Source organism: Hemibagrus wyckioides, linkage group LG05, assembly GCF_019097595.1.
Source record: "Hemibagrus wyckioides isolate EC202008001 linkage group LG05, SWU_Hwy_1.0, whole genome shotgun sequence".
Classification (NCBI taxonomy): domain Eukaryota; kingdom Metazoa; phylum Chordata; class Actinopteri; order Siluriformes; family Bagridae; genus Hemibagrus; species Hemibagrus wyckioides.
This window is the reverse complement of record NC_080714.1, coordinates 20393810-20410184: the sequence shown is the minus strand read 5'-3', so window position 1 is coordinate 20410184 and position 16375 is coordinate 20393810. Positions and strand designations below refer to the sequence as shown.

The following is a 16375-nucleotide window of genomic DNA, read 5'->3' as shown; positions in this document are numbered from 1 at the left end:
TCCTCTTCCAACATGACTGTGCACCAGTGCACAAAGCAAGGTCCATAAAGACATGGATGACAGAGTCTGGTGTGGAGGAACTTGACTGGCCTGCACAGAGTCTTGACCTCAACCCGATAGAACACCTTTGGGATGAATTAGAGCGGAGACTGAGAGCCAGGCCTTCTCGTCCAACATCAGTGTGTGACCTCACAAATGCGCTTCTGGAAGAATGGTCAAAAATTCCCATAAACACACTCCTAAACCTTGTGGACAGCCTTCCCAGAAGAGTTGAAGCTGTTATAGCTGCAAAGGGTGGACCGACGTCATATTTAACCCTATGGATTAGGAATGGGATGTCACTTAAGTTCATATGCGAGTCATGGCAGGTGAGCGAATACTTTTGGCAATATAGTGTATATATATATATATATTCCTATTTTCTATATTTTATTTATATTTACCTACTGTGGAAATTTGTAGTTTTTATATATTATATATTTCGTATTTTATATTTTTTATATTTTACATTTTAGTCTTGTCTTTTTTTTCTGTCCTAATTCCTTTTTCCTTTTCAAGGGTCAAACAAACAGTCGTGTAAGCATTTCACTGCATATCATACTGTGTACAATTATGTAGGTAACTAATAAAATTTGAATTTGATTTGATTTGAGTGCATATGTGAGGCTTGGGTAATGCAGACTGAGGTTAAAAGTTTAGCCCCACATGACTGGATCAAGCAAAATAAATGTAAAAGAACTGGTTACAAGAATAGAGTGATTTGTGTTATCTGATTTGGAATTCCAGTATGATGTCTGTGTGTGCGTATACATGTGCATGCATGGATAAACAGAGATAATCTTGCCGTCAAGTTGAGTCTTACAGAAGATCGTCACAAAGTCTCTAAAAAAACTTAAAACTGGATTTTATGCTAAAGTTCAAAAGATCAACTGGACAAATGCAGAATATGCTAATTATTAACAATGAACGACATTTCAGTGATCGATTGTTTGTCTCTGGTCTCACAGGATATTTCCTATTTTAAACTATAACCTGTAAGTGCTCCTAATACAAGAGTAGCAAAACACTACATTAAGATGGGGTTAGAAGGGTCAGATGCAGATATTCTACTTTTTTTTGTAATTTATATTGTGCTTACAGTGGTATGCTCCATGCTATAAAATATATATAAATCAGTATACGTATTCATCTTAGAAGAGAAGTGATTAATATCAATAGCTAGTTCAATTGTTGGTTAAAATGTATTTTGTTTACTTCATTAAATTAATTAAAGAACTTCTTAAATATGTATGTAAAGACAGCAACAACAAAGTTAAATTCTTCTCAGTACATACTACACTGAGTACATTTCAGCCATGCAGCTCTCTAAATATAACTCATTTCTGTTTAGTGTGAATGTGGTTAAAAGAACATACATGAATATGTGGTGAAGGGAGTCAGACCCAGTTTTAGTATACATGCAATAAACCAATTAAAGCCAAGATTTTGAATTTCAGTCAACTAAACAGACTACGCCACCCTGTTAGGTACAGGGAACCCTTGAACAATAATTCATGTAAGCACACAGGTTCGTTAGTCCAGAAGGAGGCAAAGTATTGGATGCAGAAATACAAAAATACAAAATCTTTATTAACAAAAACAGTTCATTACATAACACTCAATAATGCAATTTATTAAAATCACCAGGACAAAAGATCAACCACTACAATAAAGACCGGAAAGGACTGTCACCCACTTGTCTACACACACACTCACAAATACAAATAAGCAAACATGAATACACTAGGAGCCAGAGTCAACCCAGGCCAGGCAACCCAGCCTCAACTTCCTTATTGGCCTACTCAAAAATACCTCGACAAATACACACTCAACTCACTCGCACCGCACACCAGTGGGATCATGCACAGCCACACAGCACGCAGTGAAGGAAGCACCACCACCAAACAGGAAGGACAACTTGAGGCCTGCCCTGGGGCTTGACTCCTAGGAAACACAAAAGAAAGAAAACAATTATACATGCACAGAAACTATAAAAAATATAATCAGACGCGCAAAGAAAAAGAAAAAAACAATTTACAACTAGATCACGTAAAACAAAAAAGACAGACAAGCCAGACAATACAACATTGGAAAAATGCACATACGAACAGTAGTTTTCATGAAGACAGCGAGCTCATTCATAAAACCATCAGTAGCAGTTTCGTGTGTAAGACAACAGTGCTGCAGGATGCTGCCCTGCAATGTCAGATATCCAAGAAGCTATTTCTTTCCTGTGATTGTAGTCTTCACCTGAAAAACAAAAAACGATTTTACATTATGCACCAATTCATCGCAATATTTAACACCTTATTTTACCCACCATCATTTTACCACTACGGCCAGAATTCCTATGATACACACCCCGAGGCCAAAGGTTTCCCACGATCTAAATTGCATTCGGCGGAAGGTAACCGGGGGGGAGGTCAGCCAATGGCCCACACATCCACTATGATGACTGAAAAACAAAACACTATCGGCTAAGGGGGAGAAAGGCAAGAAAACCAAAGATCATAAAGCATAAAGCAGTCTAATTGGCCTTAGCCAAGTAGCCACTATACATACCGTAAACGCATCAGAGGCCCTGAGCTATGATGCACACCGGGTGGCGACCCATACCCCATACCCCGGAATATATATACACTCCCCAATCATATTGCGATTAAACCACACCCTGCTCATTACAGCTCTGCTTTGGCGCACAATCCAAGTGTGTGACTCACTACAAACAGATTCATTCTTATATCAAAAATAAAAAATAAAAAAACTAAATGAAAATTAAATTCTTTATTTTATTTATAATAAGATTCACAATATTAGGATTTTACATTTGCATAGGAATATTTTCATAGTAATAAATTCATTCTCAAATTATTGTCATGCAGTTTGTAGTATGTATAAGGTAGACATATGAATTACATTCACAGACCATTTAATCTACAGTAGGCAGCCATGAACCTGGTTTTGGGATCCTTTGTGAATCCAGTATCAATACGTATGTAATTATTAAAAATACTGGCAAAGAAATAGATTTACTGGTTAATGTAGTATTTACTGAACAATTACAGCAACATTTTTCTATGCATTGTATAATTAGACAAAATCAGAAGAAATTGATTTAATTGTAGATTTATTAATTCACAAAACATGCAAGTTCTATTCAGAATTTAGAGCCTGCTGAAGACACCGTGCTAAAAATAACATACTTGCAGTTAAGCAGAAAAAAAATCACATTTAAGTTGATTCAATAACAACAAAAGTAATCAGAAATATGCAGAAGAACTTCCTGATTTTCTCAGTGATCTCTTTGTCTTGTGCGATTCCTTATGCGATTAGAGCGCATAAAAAGATTGTAAACGGATTGAGAAGGCATCACGGAGAATTTACTCATGATACTTTATCATACATATACTATTCACAATGTTCAAGAATATCAGCCAATTATTTTTGCACCAGCTCTGTAAGTCAAATCTTATCATATCAGTTACATGCCAACTGATACCTGGGGAATTTGTCGTTGGTTTTTCTTTTGTACTTTTCCCTTTCCCTTATACTCCCTTTGTACTTTTCCCTCTCCTTTCTCTCTCATCTTATAGACTTGTAGCAATAAAATAATTCATTTGTTTAAACTGATATCAGGTATGCCGAGTTCCAGTTTGATTATTGAATGCTAAGTACACTCAGCTTTACTGTGAAACTGTACAACCTACAGGTATTGTTTCCTAATGTCTGAGTCACTGAAGTCATTGTAGCGTTCAGTTTCAGTAAATCCCCATTTATTGTCTTACCACACTGAGTCTGCTGGGCCCCTTGATATTTTCCGTGCTTCTAACTGAGGGTGAGGAGTTCCTGCTGACCCTCTGACTGGCTAGCTGTGAGGAGAGTTTTTGCCGTCACACCACGAGGTCTTATGTTTACTTCACTGGGGTTGCTATACCAGTGCTATCCATTCAGCACCCGGACGATAATTGAATGAGGAGTGCTTCCAATATACATTACTGTTCAAAAGTTTTAGAGCACCTATATTTTTCAACTTTTTACAGAAATTTACATAGGCTAATGTCTCAGTGTACTCTGACATTAACGCACAGAACACCTTAACAATTAGACATCACACTGATTAGCAAAATCTAATGCAAACTTTTGATTCATCAAAGTAGCCATCTTTCGCAGATATAACAGTTGAACACATTTGTGGCATTCTTCAACGGAAATTAAATATTGTTTGAAAAGTTCTTTCCAACACTGTTGCAGATATGTTGCACTTGTAGGTTGCTTTACTTTCACTCTTCTGTCCAGTTCATCCCAAACCAGCTGGATGGAGTTTAATTCTACAGCCATTCCATGATTTGAAGCCTACCATCTTATTATTTTCTTTTAAGCTAGTTCTAACACAGCCTGGAGATATCATTTTGAATCATTGTCTTGCTGTAGGATGAACCTCTGACCAACTAGGTAGAGGGTATTACACCGTGACTCAAAATACTGTGGTAGTATTTTTGATTTAGCATGCCACTCACTTTGTGTAAGCTGCTGACTATGGATCCATCAGAAGAGCCCCAGATTATCAGGCAGAAACCCAAAAGTGTCCTGACTAATCTTGACATGATAACATAACTATTAATATATAAAATATTATTATATATTTTACTGTTATATTTTACTGTTTTACTATATTTTATAATATTATACTGATTAAAAATATCAGATAAGCCATTTTCAGCTGATTTTTGAAAACTAGTGTACTGTGAGAAAGGGTTAGAACCTTTTCAAATTCACAGCAGTGGCAGACCATTTGCCAGGCATTTGCCAACATGTTTCATTTTATAGTTACAAAGGACTGAAGGACTGGATTTTCGATAAACTTTAAATAAAGATCCACATATAGAAAGAGTCAAAATGATAATACATTTTTAAATGTAAGCAAGAATTATTAGATTATTAGATTATGTGGAATATCTGCTATTTAAGTCCCTGTAAATTAGCTATTACTATATGTATTAATGTACACCGATCAGCTATAACATTATGAGCACTGACAACTGAAGTGAATAACACTAAATATTAGTTAGTGGGTGGGATATATTAGGCAGCAAGTGAACATTTTGTCCTCAAAGTTGATGTGTTAGACGCAGGAAAAATGGGCAAGCGTAAGGCTTTGAGCGAGTTTGACAAGGGCCAAACTGTAATGGCTAGACAACTGGAGACGATCATGAGATCAAATTGAAGTCGCTTTGGATAAGGGCAGCTGCCAAATGGCAAAAATGTGAATGTACCTTGGTATAGAAATGAGATTTGGCTAAACAGTGACAAATTAGTAGAAAAAGTAATATCGAAATTTACAATATTAGAATTTTACATTTACAGGAAACGAATATTTTTTACAAGAATAGATCACAAATTATTGTGAAGTTATTGGATTTTGTTAGCTGGCCAAATAAAATACAGTTTATACTAAATATAAACAAACATATCCTTGAACCTGGTTTGGGGATTTTTTGCATGACCTTTGCAAATCCAGTATCAATATGTATGTAATTTTTAAAAATAATTAGAAAATGGCAGAGATATGGAATATTTACTGATTAATGTAGTTTTCACTGAAAAAAATTACAGCAAAACTTTTTTATACATTATATCATGAGACGAGAAAATCAAAAGAAGTTGTTAACTAAAAAAAAACATGCAATTTACATCTACTATGTACTTTCTGCTTCTTTTTAATTAGTTATTTGCATTTAGAGCCTGCTGCAGACATCATGCTGTACGTTAAGTGCAACGTACTTGCACATAAGCAGAAAAACAAATCACATTTATGTTGATCCAAAAAAAGTCAGAATACTAAAATTATATGCAGAAAAGATTTATCTGATTTTATCATGTAATTTACAATATACAGGCAGAAGTTGAATATACAGCTGAATAATTTCCTTTGGAAAAAAAAGTCATTGATTTATGCCTGTCTTATGTCACTAGCACTGCAAAGGTATGTTTTTTTTTCTAGTTTCTAAATTTAGAAACTAGAAACTTTAGGTTTATTGTACCATGTTACCATATTATTAAACAAGCCATTTAATTTTTGAGCAATTTTTTCCCTTGGCTTCCAGACCTCCTCGTGTTCAGCAAGTGGTTCTCCTCTCTCCACTTTCTGCACAATCAAAGCACGTTTTTTTATCTCCTCCAGTTCAGCAATGCGATTTTTGTACCCTGCTTTGGCAGATTGCTTCTCAGACTCAATCAGTAGTTCAATGTATTCTGGTGTGGACAGGGGATCAGGGCGGAGAGCAATTTCCTTCAGACGTGTCAGGCTTCTGGCAAGTTTATCATTTAACTTCAAGACTTGTTCTTGTACATCCATATATTCCTCCTCCAACTGCTTGTTGATTTTCTCTATTGTCATACTTTTCCCTAAAGCCTCTTCATATTGCTTTTTCAGATTTGCATATGTCCTTTTCTCTTTTACAAGTTCAGTTTCAAATCTGAATGGCATGTTGTGATGCACATTCCACACGCATTTACCAGGACACACTGTACAGTTGCCGTTTTTCATTGATGAACAACGTTGTTTATCTTGATCATTTGAATAGGCACATGGATAATGGCAGGTGAAGTTGCAGCCATGACAATTTGTTACAAATTTTCCCCTTTCAATGTCAATTTTCTTACACTTTGGTATTTCAATCTCATATTCAAAATTTTCATTTTCCTTTATGACATTCTGGTTTTCTTCCAGTACCGATCTTGTCATTTTGATTTCATCAAGTTTTTCCAGTCCGGTTTGGATGAGGGGTTGCACTCCATCTACAACTGTCTCTAAGGTTTTGCGTTCAGACAGAACTTCTTTTGTGAGCTGAAGACTTTTGGTTTCCATTGTCCCTAAGTGATTAAAGAATCGTTTCATGCTTCCTTTGCCCATTTTCCAGAACATTTCATCAAAGTTGTCTTCATCATCCAAGTCTATATTCTGAGCAAAAAGTGCAGAATTGTTGAATTTGAAATGAAGGAGTGTTCCATCTTCCTTTTTTCCACAAGGGATATCAGCAGCTTTAATGGCTTCTAGTACAGGAGGTTTCTGTCCATCAGCAAATGTTATCATAACAGTGATATTGTTTGCTATGTCTTTTCCAAAGATTGAAAGAATAGCTTCAAAAATGTATTTCTGGGTATGGGTTAGTCGAGCTAAAGCTGACTGTACCACAAAACAAACAGCATCAAGAGTAAGGATGCCATCTTTTTCAGAAAAGAACTTTCTGATTTTCTCAGTGATCTCCTTGTCTTGTGCAATTCCTCTCGTGTCTCCAAACCCTGGTGTGTCTATGATTGTGACTGAATAGGGAACCTGGAAGTCATTTTGATGGTGAATCTGATATGCTGTAACGTCTGAAGTCTGGCTCTCGGCTTGTGTTTTATTGGTTTGCTCATCTATCAGTTTAAATCTACATGAATCACTCCACTCCACTCCGAGTATATAGTTGATCATGCCATTAATGAGAGTGCTCTTTCCAGAGCCAGTAGCACCCATGAGCATTATTGTTTTGTTTGGATGAGTACAATGACAAGTATGTCCAAAGTCTTTTTTGTGAAGAGCACCACTTCCTGTGTCTCTCAGATTCAGTAGGTACACTGAAGGATTACCAGTGCTTAGTTTAGTGTAGTTGTTATTATTTTTTATTTTGTTTTCCATATTGTTGCTCACTGTTCTGAAACATGAGAAAAAAGAAATATGTTAGAGCTTATAAAATGCTTGAACTGATTGTGTAGGAATGAAGGAGAATTTACTTGATAATATTTTATATTTATGCCATTCACAATGTTCAAGAATTGAATTAATTTTTAATTAATTAATTTAACACCAGATCTGTTAAAATCTAATCATATAATTGTGAGAATTTCACTGTGCCAGCAGATCTGGGGGCTGACACCTATGGTGGCCGAGAAGTACAAAACAAAATAACAAATCAGAAAACAAAATAACAAATCCAAAAACACAACGACAATTTAGACAAACCGTAAAAGGTAGGTATAGTTTGTGAATGTAATTCTTATGGAAATCTGGAATAGTTTGGTCTTTGAAACGTACCTGTGTTCTTGTTTTAAGACATCGCAAACTAATCTTTGTGCCATGATACTCTCTCAGTATATCCAAAATCATGGCATATGAATATCCTTCCTCAAAGCAGAATTGAGTTTCTAGTTTCTTATAAAGATAAATATATACGTTTTTTATTTTCTTTAAAAGATTTAAATAGCACTATTGAAAGAAATACGGTTTAAAGTGAACACAGAACTCCACACATGTACAAGAAATAAAGTTAGATACACAATTTCCTACTTCTTGTATATCTTGAGTGACAGATGTCTTGTCTAATCAGCGGTAAGAATTCCATTCGCAAACCTACCTTTTCCGGTTTGTCTGAATTGTCACTTTTGGATTTGTTCATTTATTTTCATTTTTTTTTTTCTGGTTTGTTATTTTGTTTCTGGATTTGTTATTGTGTTTTTGGATTTGTTATTGTGTTTTCTAATTTATTTTTTGTTTTGCACTTCTCGGCCACCATACACACCCCTTACCTTTCCCATCGCCCTACTCACTAGCAGCTAAACACAGTCATGACACTCTACACACAGAAACCTAATAGTGTCCAAAGTAATCTTAAAAAATGGTCTGGCAACAATAAAATAATTCATTTGTTAAGACTGATTAAAAAAACATATAAGTCGTCAATTTTTAATTTGATTTTCAAAAGCGAGTGTTCATTAAGAAAAGTTTAAGTTAAATTCACAGCAATAGCAGTCCATTCCCAACTTATATCTCATTGTAATTCAAATGCCATTGAATGCATCATAAATGCAGTTAAATGTTAAATACAATAAACATTTACAATCAATATAATTAAATTCATCATATACAAATGCAAATATTAATGCTTTTTAGATCATTAACTTTATGATTTGTATATATATATATATGTGTGTGTGTGTGTGTGTGTGTGTGTGTGTGTGTGTGTGTGTGTGTGTTTGTGTGTGTGTGTGTGTGTGTGTGTGTGTGTGTGTGTGTGTGTGTGATTTGATATAAAAATGAGCTGGAAAATACCAGCTTTAGATTCAGTCTAAGTCAGGAATAAAACATAGTTTGATGCTTAAAGAAGATAGTCAGTGATTGGCTGCACTGATGTTATCACACTGAAGCTGATTTCCAAATAATATCCCCAAGATATTAGAATATTAGAAAATCACAAGTGTTTTATTCTTCATCTCACAGTACTGGCTTACAGTTATAATTTGTAATTTATAGAACCTCAATTTTATAACAAAGCATGAAACATGGAGACTTCTTCCATTAATGTTAAATAAATATCTACAGAAACATTAACAATGGCGATATGTTTTTCTTTGTTTGAATAACAAGTTGTTTTTTAGCCTTAGATTATAAAGTCCCTTGGAATATAATTTATGTAATGTAATTTATTGTGTAACATTATGGGTGTTTCGAACCTATCGTGAGTTTGCCATCATAAATCAGATAAAATACTAAAAGCCTCCCTCCGTTGCACCACTTGGTATCGCCCAACTATTGGCTCGCAACACAGCCCCCGGATTATTCCGCATGACTGAACACTTATCTTTACAGAGGAAGAGGAGCGCAGCACAGAGACGAGGAATGAAACATGTACTCAGAAGGCGGTAGAATGATATAGTGTAATCTACCTAACGATTCTCGACATATATTATAGCTAGCTAATAGCCATAATTATCATTATAATAGCCCTGTGTTATGTTATTTTTAAGTTTGCATTAGTATAAATAACAATAAGGTCACACTAAACGGCGCGTCGCGACAGTTGTGAAGATGAGAGTTGACTATTTTCGCTTGCAAAAAATGTTTTCACATGTTCTCTATCCTGCATGATAAAGTCTTACAATAAATGATGCGTTACAGTGTGCATTTATTTGGACTGTTATTATGACATGGTTAATGTTATTCATGAAGCAAACATTTGACCATAAATTCTTCTGGATGATAGAAAGCAAGATAAGGGACATTATGCATTGTTTCAGTTTACACCTTAAATGCTACTAAATCTAAAAGACAGTAAACTAATAGAATGCAATTCAATTTATTTTATACAAAGGCAAAGGGTTAAAGCTCTTTAGGGCATTTTACAACACGTTATACTTTTAAAAAATCATCTTATAGTTACAACTGGAGACTTCTTACAGAAAGGTTTTGAATAATTATACTTTTTTTTTTGTTAGGAAGAATTATTAGCCTTAGATTATGTAGAATCCTGCCATTTAAGTCCCTGTGAATTAGCTATTAAGTAAGGTGTTAATATAAACATGTAATTTACCTTGCACTGCACCACTCTCAGAGCTTCTGTTGCAGAAAATTATACCTTGTGAACAAGGAAAATTGAGAATTCTGCAGAGCTGTGGGAAAAAACATCATTATGAGATTATGGTTTTCATTTCTTGACATTTTTAAAGATTTTCTTGACATTTTGAAAATTACTTGGTATAGAGGCCCTGCCCTCCTGAAAATAAATGCTCGGGAAAATCAAAGATGTTTTTTTTTTTGTTTTGTTAAAATTATCTAATAGAATGAATGAAACTAATGAGCACTTACCTTGTAGGCAATCCAAAATTCAAGGCAGTGTTCTTGGCCAGAACAGACTGTTTATATAGACCCTTTTGGACCCTCCCTTTTTGGAAAGAACGGGTGATTCTCTATGCTAGACTAGTTCCACTTATATTGGAGGCATAAATGAATGCTTATGAGCTTTTATTTTTAAGACAATTAAATAATGTTTTAATATACTGTATAGTGAAATACACATATTCACAGTATCACAAAGTAGATTTCAATAGTGCAAATGTACATTGGTGTAAATTTAGAGGCGAAACAGTGACTTAATATATTTTACACATTTAGACCCTTATCACAGGTACAGTTGATGGAAGACAAACTAGTTGGAAAAGGCAGATGAGTGCTTATAATTGTACCAGAAACATTATTTTGGAAATGCAGACTGTTATTATTTATAAACAACCTAAACCGATAATAAGTACAATACAATCATTTTTTCAAGGTTTAGACACCAGATGCAAATTTCACTCAGAAAGATTTAAGGTGCTATTTATTACAAGTGAATGTGGGGTAAGGCAAGGTGCATGGCTTTACACCAAAGCTAAGCTTTTCCTGATCCTAGAGTGAGACAAGGAAAAAGAATAAAGACGATTATTTACCAATGTCCATGAACTTTTGTTACTTTCTTATATTCTGTGTAAAATAAGCCATGATTTGATAGCCCAGTGTACATTATAATTGTAATCTTTCAGTGAGTGAAATATCAGTTACAGCTCTTCCCTGAATAGACAGATTTCTGAGAAATGGAAAGTGAAAGTAAACAGAAGTACTATGATTAGAATATCCTTTAAAATCAACCCAGCCCACCCAGTGAGCTCAACCAGCTATACTTTCATGTGTAAAAGAATCCAGCAGTAAAAATCCAGGTGTAAAAAGAGCTTTTACACAACTGTTTAATAGGGCAGACCTGAGTATAAGTCAAGTTTTAACTTGACACCCCAAACTGACATGCAAACAGCACACCCCACCCCAAACTGACAATGCTGAAACAACAATAATATCCAGTAAAAGCAATTATGTGCCAAGTGCCCATGAACTTACTTTTGCTTCTTTATATTGCATGCTGTGTAAAATATATTATGAGTTGAGGGGCCTGTGTACTCTGTAATTATAATCTTATGCAAATCTATTTCTGAATACACAGCTTTCTAAGAAATTGAGAGTGAAAGTTAATGAGAAAGTAGAAAGTGAATGGAAAGTGAAAGTTAATGAGAAAGTAGAAAGTGAATGGAAAGTGAAAGTTAAGGTCAAGTTTAGTTTGTTTTATAGTCAAGCAGTTTTACTGAACAAAACTTTGACATGTGGGTAAAAAGAATGGATATATAGAAAGAAAGTAAAAACAACGAATGAACAAAGTCAGGCAGTACATTAATGGAGTGAAAAAAAGTATTCACAACCTGCCCAATTAAATAGGTGTTAGTTTGAAACATAGTTTAGAAAAGACTATAAGTCCAGTTTAATTTTGACAGCCAGTAACTTTGACATTACAATTTGCACACATTCACACTAAGTCAAAAATTTTTAATGTCTTTTTTTTATTTCAGTGCACTAAAACTTTTTTTGTTTTGTTTTTTTTTTTTGCAAAAGAAAGCAGCAGATTTCACAGAGACTGCTTTTGTGGCATTCAGTGAGAAGCTGCCAGATCTGCCAAACTCTCATTAGTCCTTATCCTCCTTGACCTTTCAGCAGCGTTTGATACAGTCATCCAGAAGACTCTCTTGTCCATCCGCATGAGTTTTGGAGTTTGTGGCACATCATGGCAGTGGTTGCTTCCTACCTGGAAGGATGATTGAATCAGGTGACTGTCAGAATATTAGTTTATATTTGTAACCATGTTGTAACCATGGAAAATCAACTGTCCTTTTCCTCTCACATTGCTAATCTAACACACTCATGTCTATTTTTATATACATAGGCCACTGAGGTGCTTGTTCATTTCCTTGCCATTTGGAGACTGTATTAGGCCTATGTGCAGTACTCAACACATGTTCCACAGATATTTCTGTGTTCAGTGTAGTGTTGTGGAAAATAGCAGGCTGGTAGGCACAGGCAAGATTAAAAGGTACACAATTTATTTGACCCAACACTCTCTGAGAAATCTCAGTTTTAATAAACATGATTTAAACACAGAAACTAAGAAAGAAAAACATTGTCACTCATTGGCTACAATACAACGCCTGATCAGGACCACCGTATCAAGGTCTGCATAAGCTGATTCTTAGCCTTGAGTCTCACAATCTCGTCTCCAGTGCATTCTGACCCTGTAACAATTTGCACAAACAATGTCTCGTCACAAACAACTTTTAGTCACAAACAACTTCTAGTCATGTACACAAAAGTCTGAAACTTCTTCCTTAAAAATTTTCCATCACAATTATTTCCTTTTGTCCTTAGGACAACACACAAAAATTTTAAAAGATCACTGTCATACACATCATAAAATCAAGTTTGATCAAGTACAAGCTCACATCAATGTATCATTTCTCCTTAAAGGGTTGCAATTACTAGTTTGTAAAACACATGCTCTTTGCTGTTTTTGTGGGGACAGGTACCGTACACATAAAATGCAAATGAAAAAGCAAAACGCCGGTCTGATTACGACCTGTTTACAAGTCACATGTGGTGTCAGCAGAATGCTGTTGGACGCTACTGTCTGTATTTACTTTTCAGAGTATCTGGTTCTAAGTCGGTCTGAGTATTGTCTGGTGGCCAATTAGGGAAAAAGTAATCTTCAAACAAAGGATTTCAATCACTGTCAGTGTAATCTGCTGTAATTTCAAGAGCTAGTATTTGTCTATGATGTTGAAGTGCCTGAGTGAGTGTAGTATGGTTATCACATCTACCAATCCACTTATCTGCTTCCACTAAAGCAGTCCTTTATAGGGTTATTAGTCACTACTGTTAGTTCTGCAATCAGTGCATACTTTTGGTCAAGTTGATTGGGTGTATTATTTGTCTGTCTTTGCACATGCACTTCTGTAGCAATAACTATAGGCCCTTGGTGTCCTTTCTCACTCTTTCTAGCGACTGTTGTCTGCTGGATTTTTTCTTCACGCTCTGGGACTCTCTTACTAGCTAATGTGAATCCACGTCACTCTCAAAAGTACCTGGAATGGTCCCAGTTCACCCCCTGGTGTTCCAGCTCTTCCTCCTGAAATCCTTCTAATTACCTGGCTTGAGATCAAGCAGATCTGTTTTTGTCAACTTGGGAAACCAGGAAATGGGCAGCAAAAATCACTACAGGCTCCTCACATCCTAGACACAACCTTTTTCAACTCTTCCCTTCTGGCATGCACTAACAGAAGCTTGTACACCAAAACTGCCAGGAACAGGCAGTCACCCTCATGAACAGCTGACATTGATTATATGCAGCTTGCCTTTTAAAAGCACCAATGTGCTCTTTACAAACTTGTTACACTCCATTTCACATCTACAAATACTGTAACAACTGTCACTCATCACTTTATCCCCATATACTACACACATTTTTGGTGTTTGCACTTCAGACATCTTGTACTATATATTGTGTATTGTACAAACATTCATCATATGTGATGCACAATACTGATATTTGCACTACTATGCCTTCTCACACTTTATATACATCACTGACCTGTCACATACTCTGTTTATTGTGGTCTTTATTTAATCTGTATGTATAGTGCTGTCATTTATGTTTGCACATTTGACAGCCACCGACAGCCAGTACCAAATTTCTTGTGCATGCAAACCATACTTGGCCGATAAACCTGATTCTGATTCTGTATCCATTGTCTATATCAAGGTTTTAAGAACATTATTTTAATAACTGAAATTCACACCCACTGTGTGATCCTTCTGTTATAATTTCATACCAGTAAGCAAAAACAGAATTAATATATTTCATAATTTGAAGGCTAAACATGCTCAAACATTTCACAGCAGAGCTAGTTTCCTGTTTCCTGTCTGTAGTGGTTACATTCTTCCTTCTTCCGTTTGCTTATTGTAAACTGTCATACAGCTCACCTCAAAGATATACAGATATATTACACACTGTGTTGAGTTTAGAAAGAAGGCTGGTGATGTGCAGAAAACAATGCAGACAACTCTGTCTTTTTCTCTAGGTAAATTATTTACACTTGTTTCTATCTCTCCATTGCGTTGGAGACTGGATAAAGAACTTTACTCTTTAACTAATATTGTCTTTTCAAAAATGGTGTTAATAGTATTTAAAATATAAAGATATCATTAATGTGCATTTTATTATTTAATAATATAGACTTATTTGACTTAAACAGATGTCTTTCAGTACATAAAATTTATAAATTTATCTGTGTTTCTGTTTTTTAAGTTTTGATATGTGTGACAATGAAGAGTAAGGCTGAAAGAGTTTTTACTGGAACAGAAGGAGGCAGTGTGGATATCTCCTGTAATTACCCAAATGGATACCAACATTCACCCATGTACTTATGTCGTCATCCATGTGCTGATTCTGATGTCTTAATTAAATCTGAGAATGCTCAAATTGTCTCTGAGGGAAGATACACTGCATTAAATGTTTTCTTTGCATGGACTTTCTCTGTCACCATCAGAGATCTCACATTGAAGGACACTGGAGTGTATTACTGTGGAGTGGATAAATGGGTATATGACATATTGACTGAAGTAAATATATATATTCAGCAATGATTTTGTAATGTTCTGCTTTGGGCCTTAAGTTTACTCAAGAATGTATGACTCTGAGCTATACTGCAGCTTCACGTGTCATTGTGGTTTATTTTTTATTCTTTGCAGTTCTTACTGTGTCTACTTGTGCTCCATTGCCTAGGCTGAATCAAAACCCTGAAGCTAAAGAGCTACATGGTGCCTCCACAGTGATATCTACTGCAGGTAGCTACACAAAACTCTAATGATAAATATCTCCATGCTAATTATTTTGTTTATTGGTTAGCAGCATTGTGCAAGTAATGTGATTACATTAGGGAGTCAAGCATTATATCTTAATATTAGCTAGCCATTGGCTGCTATTTCTAAACAAACTATGAAGCAGAATAAATACAATGATGTGTATAGAATTGTATTTTGAATTGTCATTTTTATTCTCTGCAGTTCCTCCTATGTCCACGCATACTCCATTGTCCAGGGAGGATCAAAACACTTACAGTGATACCAAGTACTGCATATAGAGGACATAAATGCTTATACTCTGCTATACTCCAATTAAAAGACATGTTATGCTTCTGTTAACCAATAAGCAGCTAAAACCAAGTCAATTCAGGAAGAATAATCATAGATTTGTAATTACATACAAATTCAAATACTGTACTGGAACATTTATATCCATTTAGAAAAGTACTACATAAGAGCTCAAGCTCTGTGGTGTTGGTTGGATAGTTGGGATTCAAGCACCACCCAGGTGCCACTTTTGGGCCTTCGAGCAAGGCTCTTAACCCTTTCTGCTCCAGGGGCACTGTATCTGACCCTGTGCTCTGACCCCAACTTCCCCAAAAGCTGGGATGTGTGAAGAAAAGTATTTTGCTGGGCTATAATGAATGACAAAAATAAATGCTTTTTCTTTATTCATTCACCTTCACCTGTAAGGTTGCAAAGCTCCACAGTGTAATAGTGTGTTAATCTTGAACAAAAGGCTAAAACTGGTGTTATTTCTGCTACCTGAGAAGATTGCATTTGTTGATAAAAAAAGGTTAAACC

The 16375-nt window shown here is 35.3% G+C and overlaps 1 protein-coding gene across 2 annotated transcripts; it reads right to left on the bottom strand.

Moving 5' to 3' along the window:
• Positions 1-1687: 1687 nt before the first annotated feature.
• On the bottom strand, positions 1688-10710 carry LOC131352626 (uncharacterized). Of its 2 annotated transcripts, XR_009204537.1 has the most exons (4): positions 10664-10710; positions 10389-10467; positions 2145-7736; positions 1688-1983 (listed from the first exon to the last, which is right to left on the bottom strand). XR_009204537.1 is itself a non-coding variant. In XM_058388878.1 (3 exons), exon 3 carries the CDS (start codon positions 7718-7720, stop codon positions 6050-6052), a length of 1671 nt encoding a protein of 556 aa, XP_058244861.1. In that variant the 5' UTR covers positions 7721-7736; positions 10389-10467; positions 10664-10710; the 3' UTR covers positions 2133-6049. The 2 variants fall into 2 exon arrangements, 1 of the variants encoding a protein (XP_058244861.1); XM_058388878.1 differs by lacking the exon at positions 1688-1983 and having other exon boundaries at positions 2133-7736.
• Between the last annotated feature and the right edge of the window lie 5665 nt (positions 10711-16375).